The 14,278-nt window shown below is 50.6% G+C and overlaps 5 protein-coding genes across 5 annotated transcripts; 3 read left to right on the top strand and 2 right to left on the bottom strand.

Annotated features, from left to right (window-relative positions):
* Positions 1-327: 327 nt before the first annotated feature.
* Positions 328-1,943, top strand: NCS57_01361900 (Aldedh domain-containing protein; the record flags this gene model as incomplete). Its single annotated transcript, XM_053063248.1, has 3 exons — positions 328-673; positions 740-1,540; positions 1,642-1,943. The coding sequence occupies 3 exons, from the start codon at positions 328-330 to the stop codon at positions 1,941-1,943; spliced, it is 1,449 nt and encodes a 482-aa protein (XP_052906581.1).
* Positions 1,944-2,639: 696 nt separating this feature from the next.
* NCS57_01361800 (uncharacterized protein) lies at positions 2,640-5,004 on the bottom strand (the record flags this gene model as incomplete). Its single annotated transcript, XM_053063247.1, has 8 exons — positions 4,812-5,004; positions 4,718-4,751; positions 4,412-4,673; positions 4,116-4,242; positions 3,806-4,053; positions 3,537-3,750; positions 2,727-3,478; positions 2,640-2,666 (listed from the first exon to the last, which is right to left on the bottom strand). The coding sequence occupies exons 1-8, from the start codon at positions 4,981-4,983 to the stop codon at positions 2,640-2,642; spliced, it is 1,836 nt and encodes a 611-aa protein (XP_052906580.1). The 5' UTR covers positions 4,984-5,004.
* A 5,079-nt stretch (positions 5,005-10,083) lies between these two features.
* On the top strand, positions 10,084-10,559 carry NCS57_01361700 (uncharacterized protein; the record flags this gene model as incomplete). Its single annotated transcript, XM_053063246.1, has 3 exons — positions 10,084-10,222; positions 10,281-10,330; positions 10,389-10,559. 3 exons carry the CDS (start codon positions 10,084-10,086, stop codon positions 10,557-10,559), a joined length of 360 nt encoding a protein of 119 aa, XP_052906579.1.
* A 116-nt stretch (positions 10,560-10,675) lies between these two features.
* On the bottom strand, positions 10,676-11,863 carry NCS57_01361600 (FAA-hydrolase domain-containing protein; the record flags this gene model as incomplete). Its single annotated transcript, XM_053063245.1, has 6 exons — positions 10,676-10,880; positions 10,946-11,042; positions 11,088-11,344; positions 11,400-11,458; positions 11,521-11,759; positions 11,842-11,863. The coding sequence occupies 6 exons, from the start codon at positions 11,861-11,863 to the stop codon at positions 10,676-10,678; spliced, it is 879 nt and encodes a 292-aa protein (XP_052906578.1).
* A 545-nt stretch (positions 11,864-12,408) lies between these two features.
* On the top strand, positions 12,409-13,741 carry NCS57_01361500 (uncharacterized protein; the record flags this gene model as incomplete). The annotated part of the gene is made up of 2 exons (XM_053063244.1): positions 12,409-12,613; positions 12,669-13,741. The coding sequence occupies 2 exons, from the start codon at positions 12,409-12,411 to the stop codon at positions 13,739-13,741; spliced, it is 1,278 nt and encodes a 425-aa protein (XP_052906577.1).
* Between the last annotated feature and the right edge of the window lie 537 nt (positions 13,742-14,278).

The following is a 14,278-nucleotide window of genomic DNA, read 5'->3' as shown; positions in this document are numbered from 1 at the left end:
AGCAAACCTGGCCCTCTAGGGAACCATGTATCTTAACCTGAACACAAAACAGTGTGTAGACGGAGTCTGGGGCTCGCATAGCTCCGAGAGGCCCGGTCAGGGGCAGATGTGTTTGCGGGGAAGTCTGCGGGGAAGTTTGCGGGGAAGCAATCTGCCAGCCCGAGGTCCCTGGCTTCGGCAGCTGTGGTTTGACAACTGCCGGTGGTACATGGTCCTTGTAAAGACAAACTTTCACCTCAAATACACCGAGGTGAGTGTGTGGATGAGATTAGCGAGCCATCTTCACTCCTCCTCTTGTCCCACACTCACCAGCAAAGTCAAGTCAACATGAGCAGCAACAGGTTCTTTACCTTTAAGAACACCATCGGAGGCGCCCTTCGAGGGAGCAAACGGCTTGGACATGGCATCAACCCCTCTACCCGCAAACCTCTTTGGGATGTGCCCATCGCCTCATCACAGGACCTTGAAAGCGCCGTCAGCTCAGCTCGCGTCGCCTTTGCCGATTGGTCCAAGACACCGTGGGCCCATAGACAAGCTTGCCTGACACAAGCAAGCAAGCTCCTCGCGGAACGCAAAAATGACATGTCTAGGCTTTTATCCCTGGAGTGCGGCAAACCACCACAGTTTGCCGAACTTGAAGTGATCCACGCCATCAATTTCCTCGACTTCTTTGGTCTGTTGCCTTCCTCTACCTTGTATTGTCAATGTGAGCTTATCTGACCGAGGTTCCGCTTCACAGCTGCCCAGGAACCGCTAGAGACACGGGTCATTCAAGACGATAAGGATCTTCACTTAGCCCTGCAGTACGAACCTATGGGAGTGATTGGTGCTATCTGTCCTTGGAACTATCCTCTTGTACTCGCAATCGGCAAGATCGCGCCTGCGCTATTGACAGGCAACTGTATGATTGCGAAGCCATCGCCGTACACCCCATACAGCCTCCTGAAATTTGCTCAACTGGTCCAGGATGTTTTCCCTCCTGGAGTCCTGCAGGCTCTTCATGGGGATATGGAACTAGGCCCTTTGCTCTGCCAACACGCCGACGTGGACAAAATAAGTTTTACAGGGTCAAGTGCAACAGGCAAGAAGATCATGGCTAGCGCGAGTGCCACGCTCAAGAGTGTGACGCTTGAACTAGGCGGGAACAGCGCCAACATCGTTTGTCCCGATGTTGACGTAGATGTCGTTGCTCCTCAAGTGGCATTGGCAGCCTTCTTCAATTCTGGTCAACTATGCGTGGCCAGCAAGCGTGTTTTTGTTCACCAAGACATATACGACAAGTTCCTCGAGAAAATGGTTGAAACTGTCGAGAAATGGAAGGTTGGACCGCCTGACGCAGAGGGGGGTGTTATGCTTGGACCAGTACAAAACGAGATGCAGTACAACATTGTGAAGCGCTTTTTCCAAGACACAACAGAGAATGGCTACAAGTTTGCGTGCGGGGGAGGTCAAGCATTGGATGGATCGAGTTTTTTCATTAACCCGGCTATCGTCGACAATCCTCCTGATCAGTCACTTGTGGTCGAAGGTGAAGCCTTTGGTAAGTCCATGACGACTCTTCGTATTTCTTGGTTTCCCCTTATTAGGAAAACAGTTGCCTGAAACTTCAATATGCTAATTCCTTCTTTCTCACCCTTGTAGGTCCCATTGTGCCCCTACTCAAGTGGAAAGACGAAGATGACGTCTTGTCCCGTGCAAACAACACCACGACAGGCTTAGGCGGAGCCGTTTGGTCTGCCGATATCGATCGAGCAAAGAGGATCGCCTCGGGAATCAATGCGGGAACTATATGGATCAACAGCGCTGAGAAGCCTTTGCCACAGGCACATCTGGCTGGCCGCAAGGAGTCTGGAGTTGGCGGAGAATGGGGACGTGAAGGGCTGGGGGTGTATTGCAACATCAAGACAATCCACCATTACCAGAATCCTGTATCTAAAGAGTAGTTGTATTGGCCCTGACATTGATCTTCTTAAATAGCAGACATCTGCCGCGTTCGCACCATGAGCAGCTCGACTCAGGCGCCATGGTCAATGGCACATTTCCGAAGTACGCCTTAATTCCTTCCGAATGTCTTCTGCTGCTTCGAAAAAGCATTGATGCCACTGACGAGGGGATCGCCACCATGCTTTGCAGCCGTGTGGAAGCTGACGCTGCCCTCGAACACGCCTGGATTATGCCGGGTCAATAGGTTGCCATCTCAGGCACTGAAGGTGACATGGGCTTCTTGTGTGTTCATGACAGAAAGACTAAGGGCTTTCTGGTTATTGCAATCACTGTGGGCAACCTTACATGCAGCAAATTCTAAGATGTTGGCGTACAGCATGTCGGTCAAGGTTCACCCTATACAGATCGCTTGTTCACATTCGCATCCCAGAAATGGACTAAATTGTCTTATTTCATCCTCTTCAACAACGTGTTGGAAACATCGGATTCTTAATTAGGTAGGATCTCAGCACCAGTCACTCTGGAGCCTCTGGGCTTTGTGGTTACCACCAGGGTCTTGCCTTCGAAAAGGCGGCAGTGATAAATCAAACTATGTATATTTGTTAAAGTTTGGGCAATAATTTGTAAATGTACATAAAAAGTGAAGAATGTAAGCGAGAGATCCTCGAAAAGTACGACCAGCAGGGCAGCCCCATCTATCCCCGTTTGATAAGGTCCGCAGCCTGCATGTACATGTCAGCAATCTGTTGTCTAGGTACTCATCGTAGAATCAAGTCACTCACCCTCTCAGCTACAGCATATACAGTCGTCATAGTATGCGCAGCAGGAAGCAAAGGAATCACGCTAGAATCAACAATCCGGAGCCCATCAACTCCATAGACCCTGAGATTCTCGTCGACGACACCGCCTTCTTCACGTGTTCCGATCCTGTTAGACCCAGCGGGGTGAAACAGAGTTCCAGCGCTGGAGCGAATGAACTGCTCTAGATCATCGTCAGACGTCACATTGGCTCCAGGGACGACCTCAACAGGGGCGAGACTCTTGATAGAGGGTGCCTCGACCAGCTTTCTGGCAAACCTAATGCCTTCAGTCAAAAGGGCGACGTCAAGTGGGTTCCTAAGAAACTCCGGGTTGGCCACAGGAGCATCGAAGATGCTAGATGATTTGGCCTTGACGGATCCTCGCGAGAATGGGTGTTGGAGACCGAGGACGAGGGTGCCATCACTCCAGATGAGCTCGAGAATAGCAGTCTTTTTGTCAAGTAACTTCTCGCTAAGAAGCTTTTGCTGCTTCTGGTAACTCTTGGCTACATCGGCGGGCGTGCCAGGCGGCAGAAATTTGGTGCCGTCTTGGCTGGCTGCTTGCTTATGAATGTCCGAAGCAGCATTGGAATAGTCGGAGAGGGGCAGGAAGATTAGGAAATCGCCGGTGGGACTTGTTAGGGGACCCTTCTTCTGACTATCATATTGAGCTCGTGCCTGAGCCGCAAAGGTGGCGTTGCTGGTCAGGTTGCTGGTCTGAATAGGTGCTTTGACTACTTCCACGTCAGTCTCTAATGAGTTGACAAGATCTGCATGGATGACATTACTTACTTTGGTTGACTACAGCGAGCAAGACGTGGTCATGGAAGTTCTGGCCGACCCCAGGGAGGTCCACGACTGTAGTGACGTTGATGCTAGAGAGAAAGGCCGAGTCGCCAATGCCAGAGACTTGGAGAATTTGGGGCGAATGAATTGCCCCTGCTGCAAGGATAACCTCCTTCTTGGCACTGACTGTCTGACGGGAACTGTCTCTGCTTGTGGCAAACTGTGGTATCACTGATCAGCCAGACGGACTCACTCACGGCATGTTGACACCTTACCTCTACACCTGTGGCCTTAACTGTGCTCTTGTACTTCTTGGTGAGTACTCGCGTGACTTGCTGGCCGGTCAATATCTTGAGATTCTTCCGGCTGGATACCGACTCGTAGTAGGCTTCCCGGGCAGAGGACCGCGTCAGCGTTTTGGGATCTTGGTTGTGAGGACAGAAGTATCCTCCGATAGGGCTTCCGTTGGCTTGGTCCCGAGCAACAGTGATGTCAAGCTCTTGGACCGCCTTGACAATGTTCTCTAAGGCAGACTCATCAGTATAGCTGTTCATTCTAGAGCTTGAAATGGAACAATCAACGGACTTGTGGTAGGCCAAAAGAAGGGTGAGTAGCTCGAGTGCATGTAGCCCGAAGTACCATGAGCTGACGCATCCGTAGTAATGGCATACTCCTTCTTGATATTGGCATTGGGAGGAGTGAACTTTTCGTTCTAAGGCTCCAAGTCAGCGTTTGACTCTTGTCATCAGTGACGTCTCCACCAGGGGCCATCAGCCACAACAACAAAAGACACAGTCATCGACCCATGACAACATCAAACCCCAATACCGTAAAATACCGTGACCTATTGACACTGACTGAGTCTGGCTCAGGTGCCTTACCTTCTTGAAGTAGGGAAAAAGCGTGTCCCAATCCCAGCCCTTGTTACCTAGCTCAGCCCAGTCATCGTAGTCTGCTTTCGATCCTCGATCAAAAGCCATTCGGTTCAGCTTAGTTGAGCCTCCCACGACCTTGCCTTGAGGGATCGAGACGCTGCGCCCGTTAAGCGACTCGCTGGCGGGATATGTGATGTTCCAGTCGTATTTGGTACCGACAGCGCCACCAGCGAGGCCAGGAATCGTGACAAAGTCTTCATTGGCGTCGCTACATTATGGTTAGAAATACTCACATGGCGTCCAATAACTTACAAGTCACCAGCTTCGATGATGAGAACAGTTACAGCTGAGAGATAATGGAGTGAGCATTGGCTGTGAAGGAATAAGGCCAAGACAAAAGACATACCAGGGTTCTCAGACAAACGATTTGCAACTGTCAGGCCAGCTGCACCTCCACCGACAATGACATAATCGTATTCTTTACTAAGATCGGCACTCTTAGCACCTGGGTAGGCTAGGGCAGTGGTTGCATGGAGGCAGCCAACAGCGGCCGCGGCAAGGACCGAAAGCCTGGCCATATTTAGCAAATTATGGATAATGGGCAAGTTTAAAGAGTGTAAACAATTGGTTCAGTGGCCAACTGATCATTTTAAGTCCAGATCTCAGTCAGGAAGGCTTACTTGCTCTTATACATGCCGTATCAATCATAACCATACGCCTCGATCGCTTGCGCCATCATTCGACCGCACTAACCTCCTTGTAAGCCTAGTACAGTAACCGTGCCGTTTCTTGAAAGTTTATTTCTCCTTCGCCCCAAGACATGACCGTTTCAGGAGCAAGGGCCAAAGATTAGATTACCCAAGACGGAAACCATCACCGCAAGCTTGGAAAATGGCATTGACATTCAATCAGGAACGCAACCCGCTCATTGGCTCGCCAGGGCTTTTGTAACGGATGCAAAGCCTGATCTGGTCTGATCTTGTCACATAAGGTTTACACAGCCTGTTTGAAACGGAGCATGCGAAACGGGTTAAGAGACAGGGCCGCAATAACGGCAATCCCACTCGGGACAATACAAACTGGGTTCATAATCTATTTCTAATCAAGCAGGGGGTTCACAACCCGACAATACCGAGGCCGGGACACGGCGTCTTTCACAAGACATTAACCAAGTCATGCTGTTACCTCCACTCCATGCCGAGGGTATTATCCCCCTCCCACCTGGTCGAGTTGGGGAGGGCCTTTGTCGGCAGTTAGCATCGGCTCTATAGTCCCTAAATCTCCTTCTTCCATTTGTGGAACAGTCCTGTTTTCTGCCACTTGATGGACCTCAGCTGCCAGGAAACGCCCCCTCCGCTCCCGGGCCGGCCCTCCTGCGATACCCGTCCCAGCACATCCTTCAACTAAGGACGGTAGGGTACCTGGTAGTAGGGTAGCCTCAACCAGTGGCGGTGCTTCCCTGCCAGTTACACACCTGCCAAGTTAGCTTCCAAACCTGTTCCTCTCAGCAAGCAACAGGCCTGCGACACCTTTTAGCTTAACACGCCGAGTACATCCGTGTGTTCAACAGATGGGAGTTGTGAACACCGCAAAATCTCTGCATAAATGGTAGATACATCATAAATTTGGGCTAATACGAGGGCTCTGTCAAGCATATAGACGGCACAGGAAAGTTAAAACTTACGGCTCCCTGGCTGGTTTGTTCATTCAACAGATATACAGTCCCTCGAGAAATCCACGTCGTATGGCTACACGACAGCCTTGCACATGAATTTTCAACCTCGCGTAGCAAGCGATAAGTTCTGTCCTCGGACGCCTCATCTATGGCCGACCATGTCATCCACCCGGATTCTGACAGCTCCTATCATACACGCGGCGCGTCTTGAGGCTCAGGTCCCCCTTCTTTTCATCCCAGGGTAGTGTCTCTGACATTTAGTCTGTCAAAAGATTCGGACTCCCCAACATAATCAAGCAGAGAACACACACCTTTTTCGATTTCCGCAACTGTAAATTCTCCAGTGGAAAATTCGTGCAGCACAATCTTAACATCCCCTGAAGCCATGGTTCGAGGCGTTGTTCCACCTTGGGCAGTAAACTTGAGCTCGTCCTTTTCTCCCGAAATTGTCCAAGGATCGCCAGGAAATGGCAACCCTTTTTGGAATGTCATGACAACTGTAGCACCACTCTCGACGTATCGGGAGGGTCTCAACAAGGCCGTTACGGAGACAAGATCTGGCACATCAGACTCGACAGTCTCAATCACGACACCCGTCTTGGAAGCAAGTCTGATCTTGGGCCGCTGCAGCTGTAGCCTGCTTCGGATATTATAAACACCCCCAAGTGCAGTTTGTAGGAACTCCCATACTAAGAGTTGTTAGAATAAGGAAAATGGGCCCAGGCTTGAGGGCCTCAACTTGAACATAGCACAATCGAAGTCATACATCTTTGGCAATCTCACTTTCTGACACTTTTACTCCCTAAAATTTTGCGCGCACCCCTAGCACCCAAATGCACCATGGGCAAAAGGCAAGCGATTTATCTCTGGCAGCTGACCATCCATGAAACAAAGGTCCATAGTCATAGCCAAGCGAAGGCAGTCAGTCGGCACCAGGCCGAGATGGTTTAAGCTAGGTGCTTGAGGTTCCAGTGATTGTAAGCCTCGACTGGCGAGGAACCAGTCTTGAGCCTGCTGGAAAACCTGACGAATGGTTCCAGCAAGCCAATCCACCACCGGCGACCGCGGCTTGCTGGCTTTCATCACTGCTATGAACACCACAAGAGGCTTCTGGTCGGCGCCTCGAAGATGCCCATCGCCTCCCGACGGTCTCGTGTGATCATCTTGTCGGCTAAGCCAGCTGTTGAGCAGACACAAGACCAGCGGAAATGCGATACGGCAAATGCTATGGGCCCAGTCAGCATGGACAGACGTAGGTCGTCAAGTACAAGACAACTTACACGCTTATTGGCAAGTTCGACAATATATCTAGCTGGGCCATCTTTTGCATACAAGCTGCCATTCGGTTGATCGTTGTTTGGAGTTCAAATTCCCTCTCAGGAATGACGATTTCAGACCTGAGCGGGCTTGGCAAGGCCATGGAAAGGAGAATGTCACAGTGGCAGAGGGATACTATGGCCGAGCTGACGCCCAAGACATGTCAGTCTGACCTCTCACACCCCGGATTGAAATCCTCACTGATAATACATCTCGACTGTGCTCGCAAATAAAGCCACGGACTTTGTCGGCCTAGAGATGGTGCTATCTTGCGCACATGTCGAAGTAGCAGCCTCTAGTGTCTGCTTAAACCTGGTCAAGTACCATTGCTGAAGTCGTATCTTGCATTGACTGATCTTTCGCATGCTACTGTGGCCAAAGAATGACGAGGAGTTGTTGTATACAAGAGACGACATCAGAAGCACGTCGGTTGCCAACACACACAGCTCGACCAAGTTCTCCAGGATGCCAGCAACAAGGGTCTTGGTCATAGGCTCAAACACCCGAGAGGCGTCAACTTCGTCTACCAGATCTGCGCTGCACAGAAGCTTACTCTTGTCGTCAAAGTCGAAAAACGAGTTGGTCACCATGATGCTCTGCCTACACGTCAAAGACGCAGTTCTGTCGCAGATGATGCAACACCACCATAGACGTTTCAACAGATTGTGTCGCTCCCTTCCGGAGGTGGTGTATAGGCCACCGTTGACCTCCATGTAGTTGTAATCGTGTGCTCCGGCATCTTTGGCGTGCTGAATAGCGATTCCCAGCCATAAGGGTCCCGTTCGCTTATACTCAATGTAGGAGCACATGGTCACACAGGAGAGGCTCAGTAGCAATGTACTGTGAGCGATGGCGATCGGGCACTTTTCGTAATGGAAATGGTAAAGTAACTTGTAGAGTTAGCCTGCAGCTCTGCATGGGACTGGGTGAAATATATATACTGAGGTACGCCTATAAAAGGCCTTTTTTGCATCAAGAACGGTCGTAAAACCCAGGGAGCGGACCACATCGGGAGATACAAACTGCTCATGGTCAGCAACTTTAGAAGCAGTTGTGTTTCTTGGACGTACATCGCAGGAGGAAAACATGATTGCCTGGAGAACCATGATAGACAAAGAACCTTGACTATCACTCCCTCGACCAGTCGAGTGATAAGCGGCCCAGAAGTCGGCTTCGTTGAGAATTGGCAACAGGGGATGGACATTGAGGAAGTATTCCCAGACAAGGGCATCCAGAAGGTCTCGCCTAGGTGTAAGGAAGCAGGATTCGTTCACCAGAAACTGCAAGTCCTGAGGAAACATGTCCCCCGTTCGTGGTGTTTTAAGGAACAAGTAGTCGGTGGTATTTGATTTGTCTTGGAGGCCTTCATCGAAGCCGAACTATTCCAGCGGAGCCGTCAATTATTCTGTGTTAACTTAAAAGAGATGTTCAACCTACTGAGGATGGGATCTGGACAAGTTTAGGAGAGCTGGTGGAAGTCGAGCCGGACGGGTCCATTGGCAGCTGCGGTAGGAAATCGGCAACCCCGAGAATGGTGGGAGTGGGTGCAACCGGCGGGTTTGCTAAGGGATCCATCCCAGTTGTTGAGTTCCCAGGCTTCATCTCGCCTCGGTGACTGGTCCGTTTGCGTTTCCGTAATTGGAGACGACAAGAGGGTTAGCTAGACGAGAGCGGGCTTGCCCAGACGAACTTACCCTCGTTTGGCCCTGAATCCCGAATCGAATACACACTGGGTCTGGCACCGCTTGCAATTCACGCAAGGACCCGAGGACTGGTTCGAGGTGCACTTGACTTTTCTGACCCGGCACGTGTTGCATGCGCGAGAAGCCCGTTGTCTTGGGGGCGGTTCAAACCTGTTGGACATGGTGCACGAAGCGAGCGCGCCGTGGGGTGAGTCTTGGAGATAGGTAACAACGGCAAAGAAGATGCGAGTGGGTTTATGGCTGGCTTGCTTCGTCCTTGATGGTAAAGCCTTGGAGGTTGTACTGTCTTGCCAGTCAATCATATGCAATAAAGGTATGTGATGGAGTTCCTTACGTGAAGTGAGGTGGTTGGAGGTGAGACGAGCAGTAGCAGCACCGTGGCTGTCGCGGGAATGCACCGAACCCTTACATCCGTTGCATAACATTCGCAAGAAGCTCACTTCGACCATCTAGGCGGCCCGACGAGTGGGGATTGCCCGACACCCTTTCCCGGCCGGTCCCGAGCTTCCTGGAGCCTCTCCTCTCTTCTCCTCCCCTCTCCCCCACCTCCACCCCCGCCCAGCCCTGGGCAGAACCGGCCCCGTTGTGTAGACCCCGAGACCAAATCCTCCACTTCCGCCATCGGAGTCAATGGCATCACACAACGAGAGAACCCAATCAAGGCGAGACAGAGGCGGCTGCTCGGATGGAAAACAAGTAAACAGACAGACAAACACGTCGCCTTCACAAAATTGGAAATTGATTGCTCCTTGCCTACCATGAATCAACCATCCCTTGCTCACGGCTCTGTCCGTCAGAGTTTTTGGACGGCTTCGGGGAACGACGGTGGTGCCGTGAAAAAGCCATTCTGTGGCTCCGTGTTTCTCAGTCCCTGCAACATAAATAGGACGAAACCTCATCCCAATAAAGCTTGGGTTTTCATTTTTCAGTTCATAATTCACCAATTTTAGTCCACACTCCACCAACAACGACACTTCTCAAAGATGACACTCGCTAGCCCCAAAGGCCCTTATAGGCTCGTCACCGTGAACAATGCACCCGAGCGCGCCAAAAGGCTCATTGGACGGGTGGTGGATGAACTCAAAGATCAGTACACAATCGAATATGTTGCCAACTGTATCAGTTAGTCGCGATTTTATCGAGTCAGTTGAGCAAGTCAAGAAACTAACGAGACCTGCAGACAAGGAAGAGGTAGAGCCCAAGGTCAAAGAATTTCGACCCCATCTACTCGTAAGTTGGACTTGCCAAAGTGCATGTATAGTGAGCGGAGCTGATACCGAATGGTCAGTTTTGCGCCTCGATGTGGACGATCGAGGATAGCACAGAAATGCGCGAGATCGCAAAGTCCATCATTCCTGACATCAAAACTCATGCAATTCCTTACGGTCTTCAGGTTAATGAAGGTCCTGACGCGATAGTGGAGCATCTCAAGGAGCAAATTCCCTTGCTGCTTGAATAAGGGATGAGTGACGGTAGATGCAAGCTCAGGTTTAGCATTCACTTTTTCTGTCTCCTAGTCTAAAGCGAGAAGACACTCCTTCTACAACCTTCTATCAACCCTAACTGGCTTTCTCCTCATTCATTCTGGATTTTATTGATGAGTGTACCGATGTGTGGCGTTATCTCAACCTTGAACAGGTCTCCGTGACGGAGACTAACCTTGGGCGACTTTCCCACCCCAACTCCTGCAGGGGTCCCAGTGATGATTACGGTTCCTGGAGGTAAGGTAGTGCTCTGAGATAGAAAGCTCACAAGTCTCGGAACACTGAAGATCAGGTCGCTTTCGCCGGACTCTGTCAGCAACGGTACCTGAGACAGGCCTTCATATAGTAATGGTTATCTTACTCTACTCCACAGTCTTGCATGACATAGCCATTCTTAAGACCACGCACTCGAAACTCGGAAGGATCGGGCACAACTGCAGTTGAAACCAGTGTTGGCCCTGAAATTGTTAGAAGCTTTTAGAGACCGAATGATGGTAGTCTACCTATTGGGCAAGCCCCATCGAAGCCCTTTGAGTAACACCACTGCGACTGGGCAAATTGGCTAGTTCTGCTCGAGATGTCGTTGCTAGCAGTGTAACCCAGCACATAGCTCATAGCCTCTAGCTCAGACACATTTTTGGCAGTCTTGCCAATGACGACGGCGAGCTCGGCCTCATAGTCTCCACAGTCATCTAGCTGGCTTAGCTTGGGGAGGATTGTAGGTACAGGCCAAGGGTCCCCTAGGGAAGTGCTCGGTTTTCTAGATGCCAAGATTAGTAGAGGACCGCGAATTGTGTCCATGTCACACATCTTACAAGAAGACGGTTGGTACGGTAGGCGGCTCCAAGCCTACTTCTTGAGCATGTTGCTTGTACTGTACGCATAAGCTCCATTTAGTGACGTACTTGTGAACACAAAGGAAAAGAATCAACAAACGTTCAGGCCAATACAGCGAATTGTCCCAACTTCATTGGCAGCCAAAGGTGACAAAATTCGGCCAATTATCTCCAAAGTTCCAGTTCCCTTGCCAGGGTTCAAGGCCGAAGCCCCCGAAAATACCTCGACCTCGACGTTTTCACCATTGTAAAGAGCAAGCCCGACGTCAATGTCATCTAAGACGGGCTGTCCAATTAACACCGTTTCCGCGTTGGACCGTGGAACAAAACGAACGAGGCCTGGCGCATAAGTTAGCCACCGTTCTTTGGATTAAGGATGAGGCTGCACGCAGCCTGTAGGCTGGTCTCTCAGGGTACTTACGATTGAACGACGGTGCTGCCATTGTAGTGCGGTTTCAATGTGGTATTTATTATAGTTGAATCCCGGCCCTTGAGGGATAACTGAGCCAGAAGACCGTAGTGCAGTTTCAGGACCCTGGGTCAACAAAGCTGTAGCGTAGCCTCGTTCAGGAAGGAAACAGCACCGAATATGAAGTCTTTACCGTCTGGCCGTCAAGTATCTGTATCCAAATTTCACTCGAGGAATGCTGTTTGCGACGTTTGAAGCTGATCTGCCAATAGGAGGTCTCAGATCGTCCGACGTCCTCGGCTCGGATTCCCCCTCCGGGATCTCTCCCCGTAAGCCTGCCACAAACATTCAATCGGCCACTTCCCACCGCCGCATCACGGAACAGAGGTGGGGGTGGGACCGATGATACTGGGGACACTTGTAGCTATCCGACAAGAGAATCGCCTCTCGTCCGAGAAAAAAGCACTTGTCAGATGAACAGGTTTCAGGCATAGAAGCCAGAGATCCCTCCTACGTTTTGCTTAGACCCCCAATACGAAGTTGTTATATCCAAATCCACATCGATCCAATTAATCCACGATGCCATCATTGTCGAAAGGAGTGGGCGCATTTCGGGCACATCTGCCCAACTTGAGTATCGACAGGTTCACTTCAATGAAGAAGCAGAATTCTTACGAGTATGCTAGAGCGTTTAAAGAGAATGGCAATCCGCCGTGGCTCCATGGCCTGTACCTGCATTGGCAAAAGCTTCTTTCTGAACCGTTCAAAGGTGTTACTAGTGATGGTGAGTCCGACCACTTGAACAAAAGTCCCTAGAGGAAAAATTGATTGGTATCAAGGCAAGGTCATACCTGATCTCTTTGGGATTGAGGACCAAGGTATCCCCATCGAGGACATCGTCAAGGCAGCCAAGCTTGCCCTGGCCAAAATGAGTCCCCAGCAAAAAGATCGCTCAATCTATCACATCGACTCTCCAGAATGGCGTACATGGTCTAACCCGGAGATTCTGTTGAGTGATAAAGGTGTTAGGCTCGATGAGGTTACTGAGGAACTCCGGACGGCAATCTTGCAAGTTCTCAACATCTCTCTCTCTCCGGAAGGCTACCAGAAAGCAATCTCAGCCATGCGTATCAATGGCTTTCTTGGTGAGCTGGTTGAAGCACCTGCCGTCATGAACGAATTCTCTTACAACTTTGCCCTCTTCGGGGTTGAGCCATCTATCACGGAGCCGTGGGGCTTCTCGTTTTACGGGCATCACTTATGTCTGAATGCGTTCTTCTATAAGAGGCAAATGATTCTCTCTCCGTGGTTCACCGGCGCCGAACCGAATCTTATCGATCATGGCAAATATCGCGGAACCCGAATCTTGGAACGAGAGGAGAGTCTTGGCCTCCAGCTCATGCAGAGCTTGCTCCCGGAGATGCAATCTCGTGCTCAGGTCTATCAACAGATGAAAGATCCTGCAATGCCGCATGGACGTTGGAACCACGATGACCAGAGGCATCTTTGCGGAGCTTACCGCGACAATCGTGTTGTACCCTACGAAGGTGTTTTAGTCTCGGAGCTTTCAGCAGAACAGCAAGAAGCCGTCACTGAGATCCTCCGCGAGTACCTCCTATACCTGCCTGAGAAGGCTCGCAACCTTCGCCTCACTGAGTGCAAACACTGGTTTCATGAGAGCTATTTCTGCTGGATCGGTGGATTTGAGGATACCGACTCTTTTTACTATCGTATCCAGAGCCCTGTCGTGATTATCGAATTTGACCATCACTCAGGAGTGTTTTTGACAAACAAGGAGCCGGCTAAATTTCACATCCACACTCTCCTTAGGACCCCTAATGCTGGGGACTATGGTATGGCGCTGAGGAAGCACATGCCCGGCATGACACAGGACTTCCTTTGGGAAGGGTAGTCGGAGCAAATCTGCAAGGCGACCTACAATGTGAAAGAGGGCAGTGCCCCGAAAGCTTTCGTGTGAAAGTGGCCTGTCCTGTTTCTTTCCCTATCCCATAGTTGCCTGAAGCCTAGAAGGCAAAATATGAGGTATCAATGGAACCAGTCATGGAGCCAACAAACCAGATAAATTCTCGGTTATCCTAAAAAATCGCCCAGGCTGGAAGCTATGGCATTGTCATTGTGTACCATGCCAGCGGGCCCCCAAATAACCAGAGCGAGGAAGAGGAAGAAGATGACAGACATGATCAATTTAACACCACTTAAAGACTGGCAAGGGAGCCATAGTAGAGTGATCCTCGCCACCTTCGAAGCCCCGCTTGCCGGACGCACCTTCAAAACGCTGTGGCCCTTTCAACACCGCACTGAGACGATCAGGACATCATAAGCGCAGTTAGGGAAGAAATGACTACACAAGGAGCCGGCTGTGCCATGCCAAGGGACAATGATACAGCTTGATTGATTTGGGGAGGAGGGCTGTGTGTTGCGGCCACAG

Source organism: Fusarium keratoplasticum, chromosome 12, assembly GCF_025433545.1.
Source record: "Fusarium keratoplasticum isolate Fu6.1 chromosome 12, whole genome shotgun sequence".
Taxonomy (NCBI): domain Eukaryota; kingdom Fungi; phylum Ascomycota; class Sordariomycetes; order Hypocreales; family Nectriaceae; genus Fusarium; species Fusarium keratoplasticum.
Note: the sequence above shows the minus strand (reverse complement) of the source record. Positions and strands in the feature narration are given on the sequence as shown.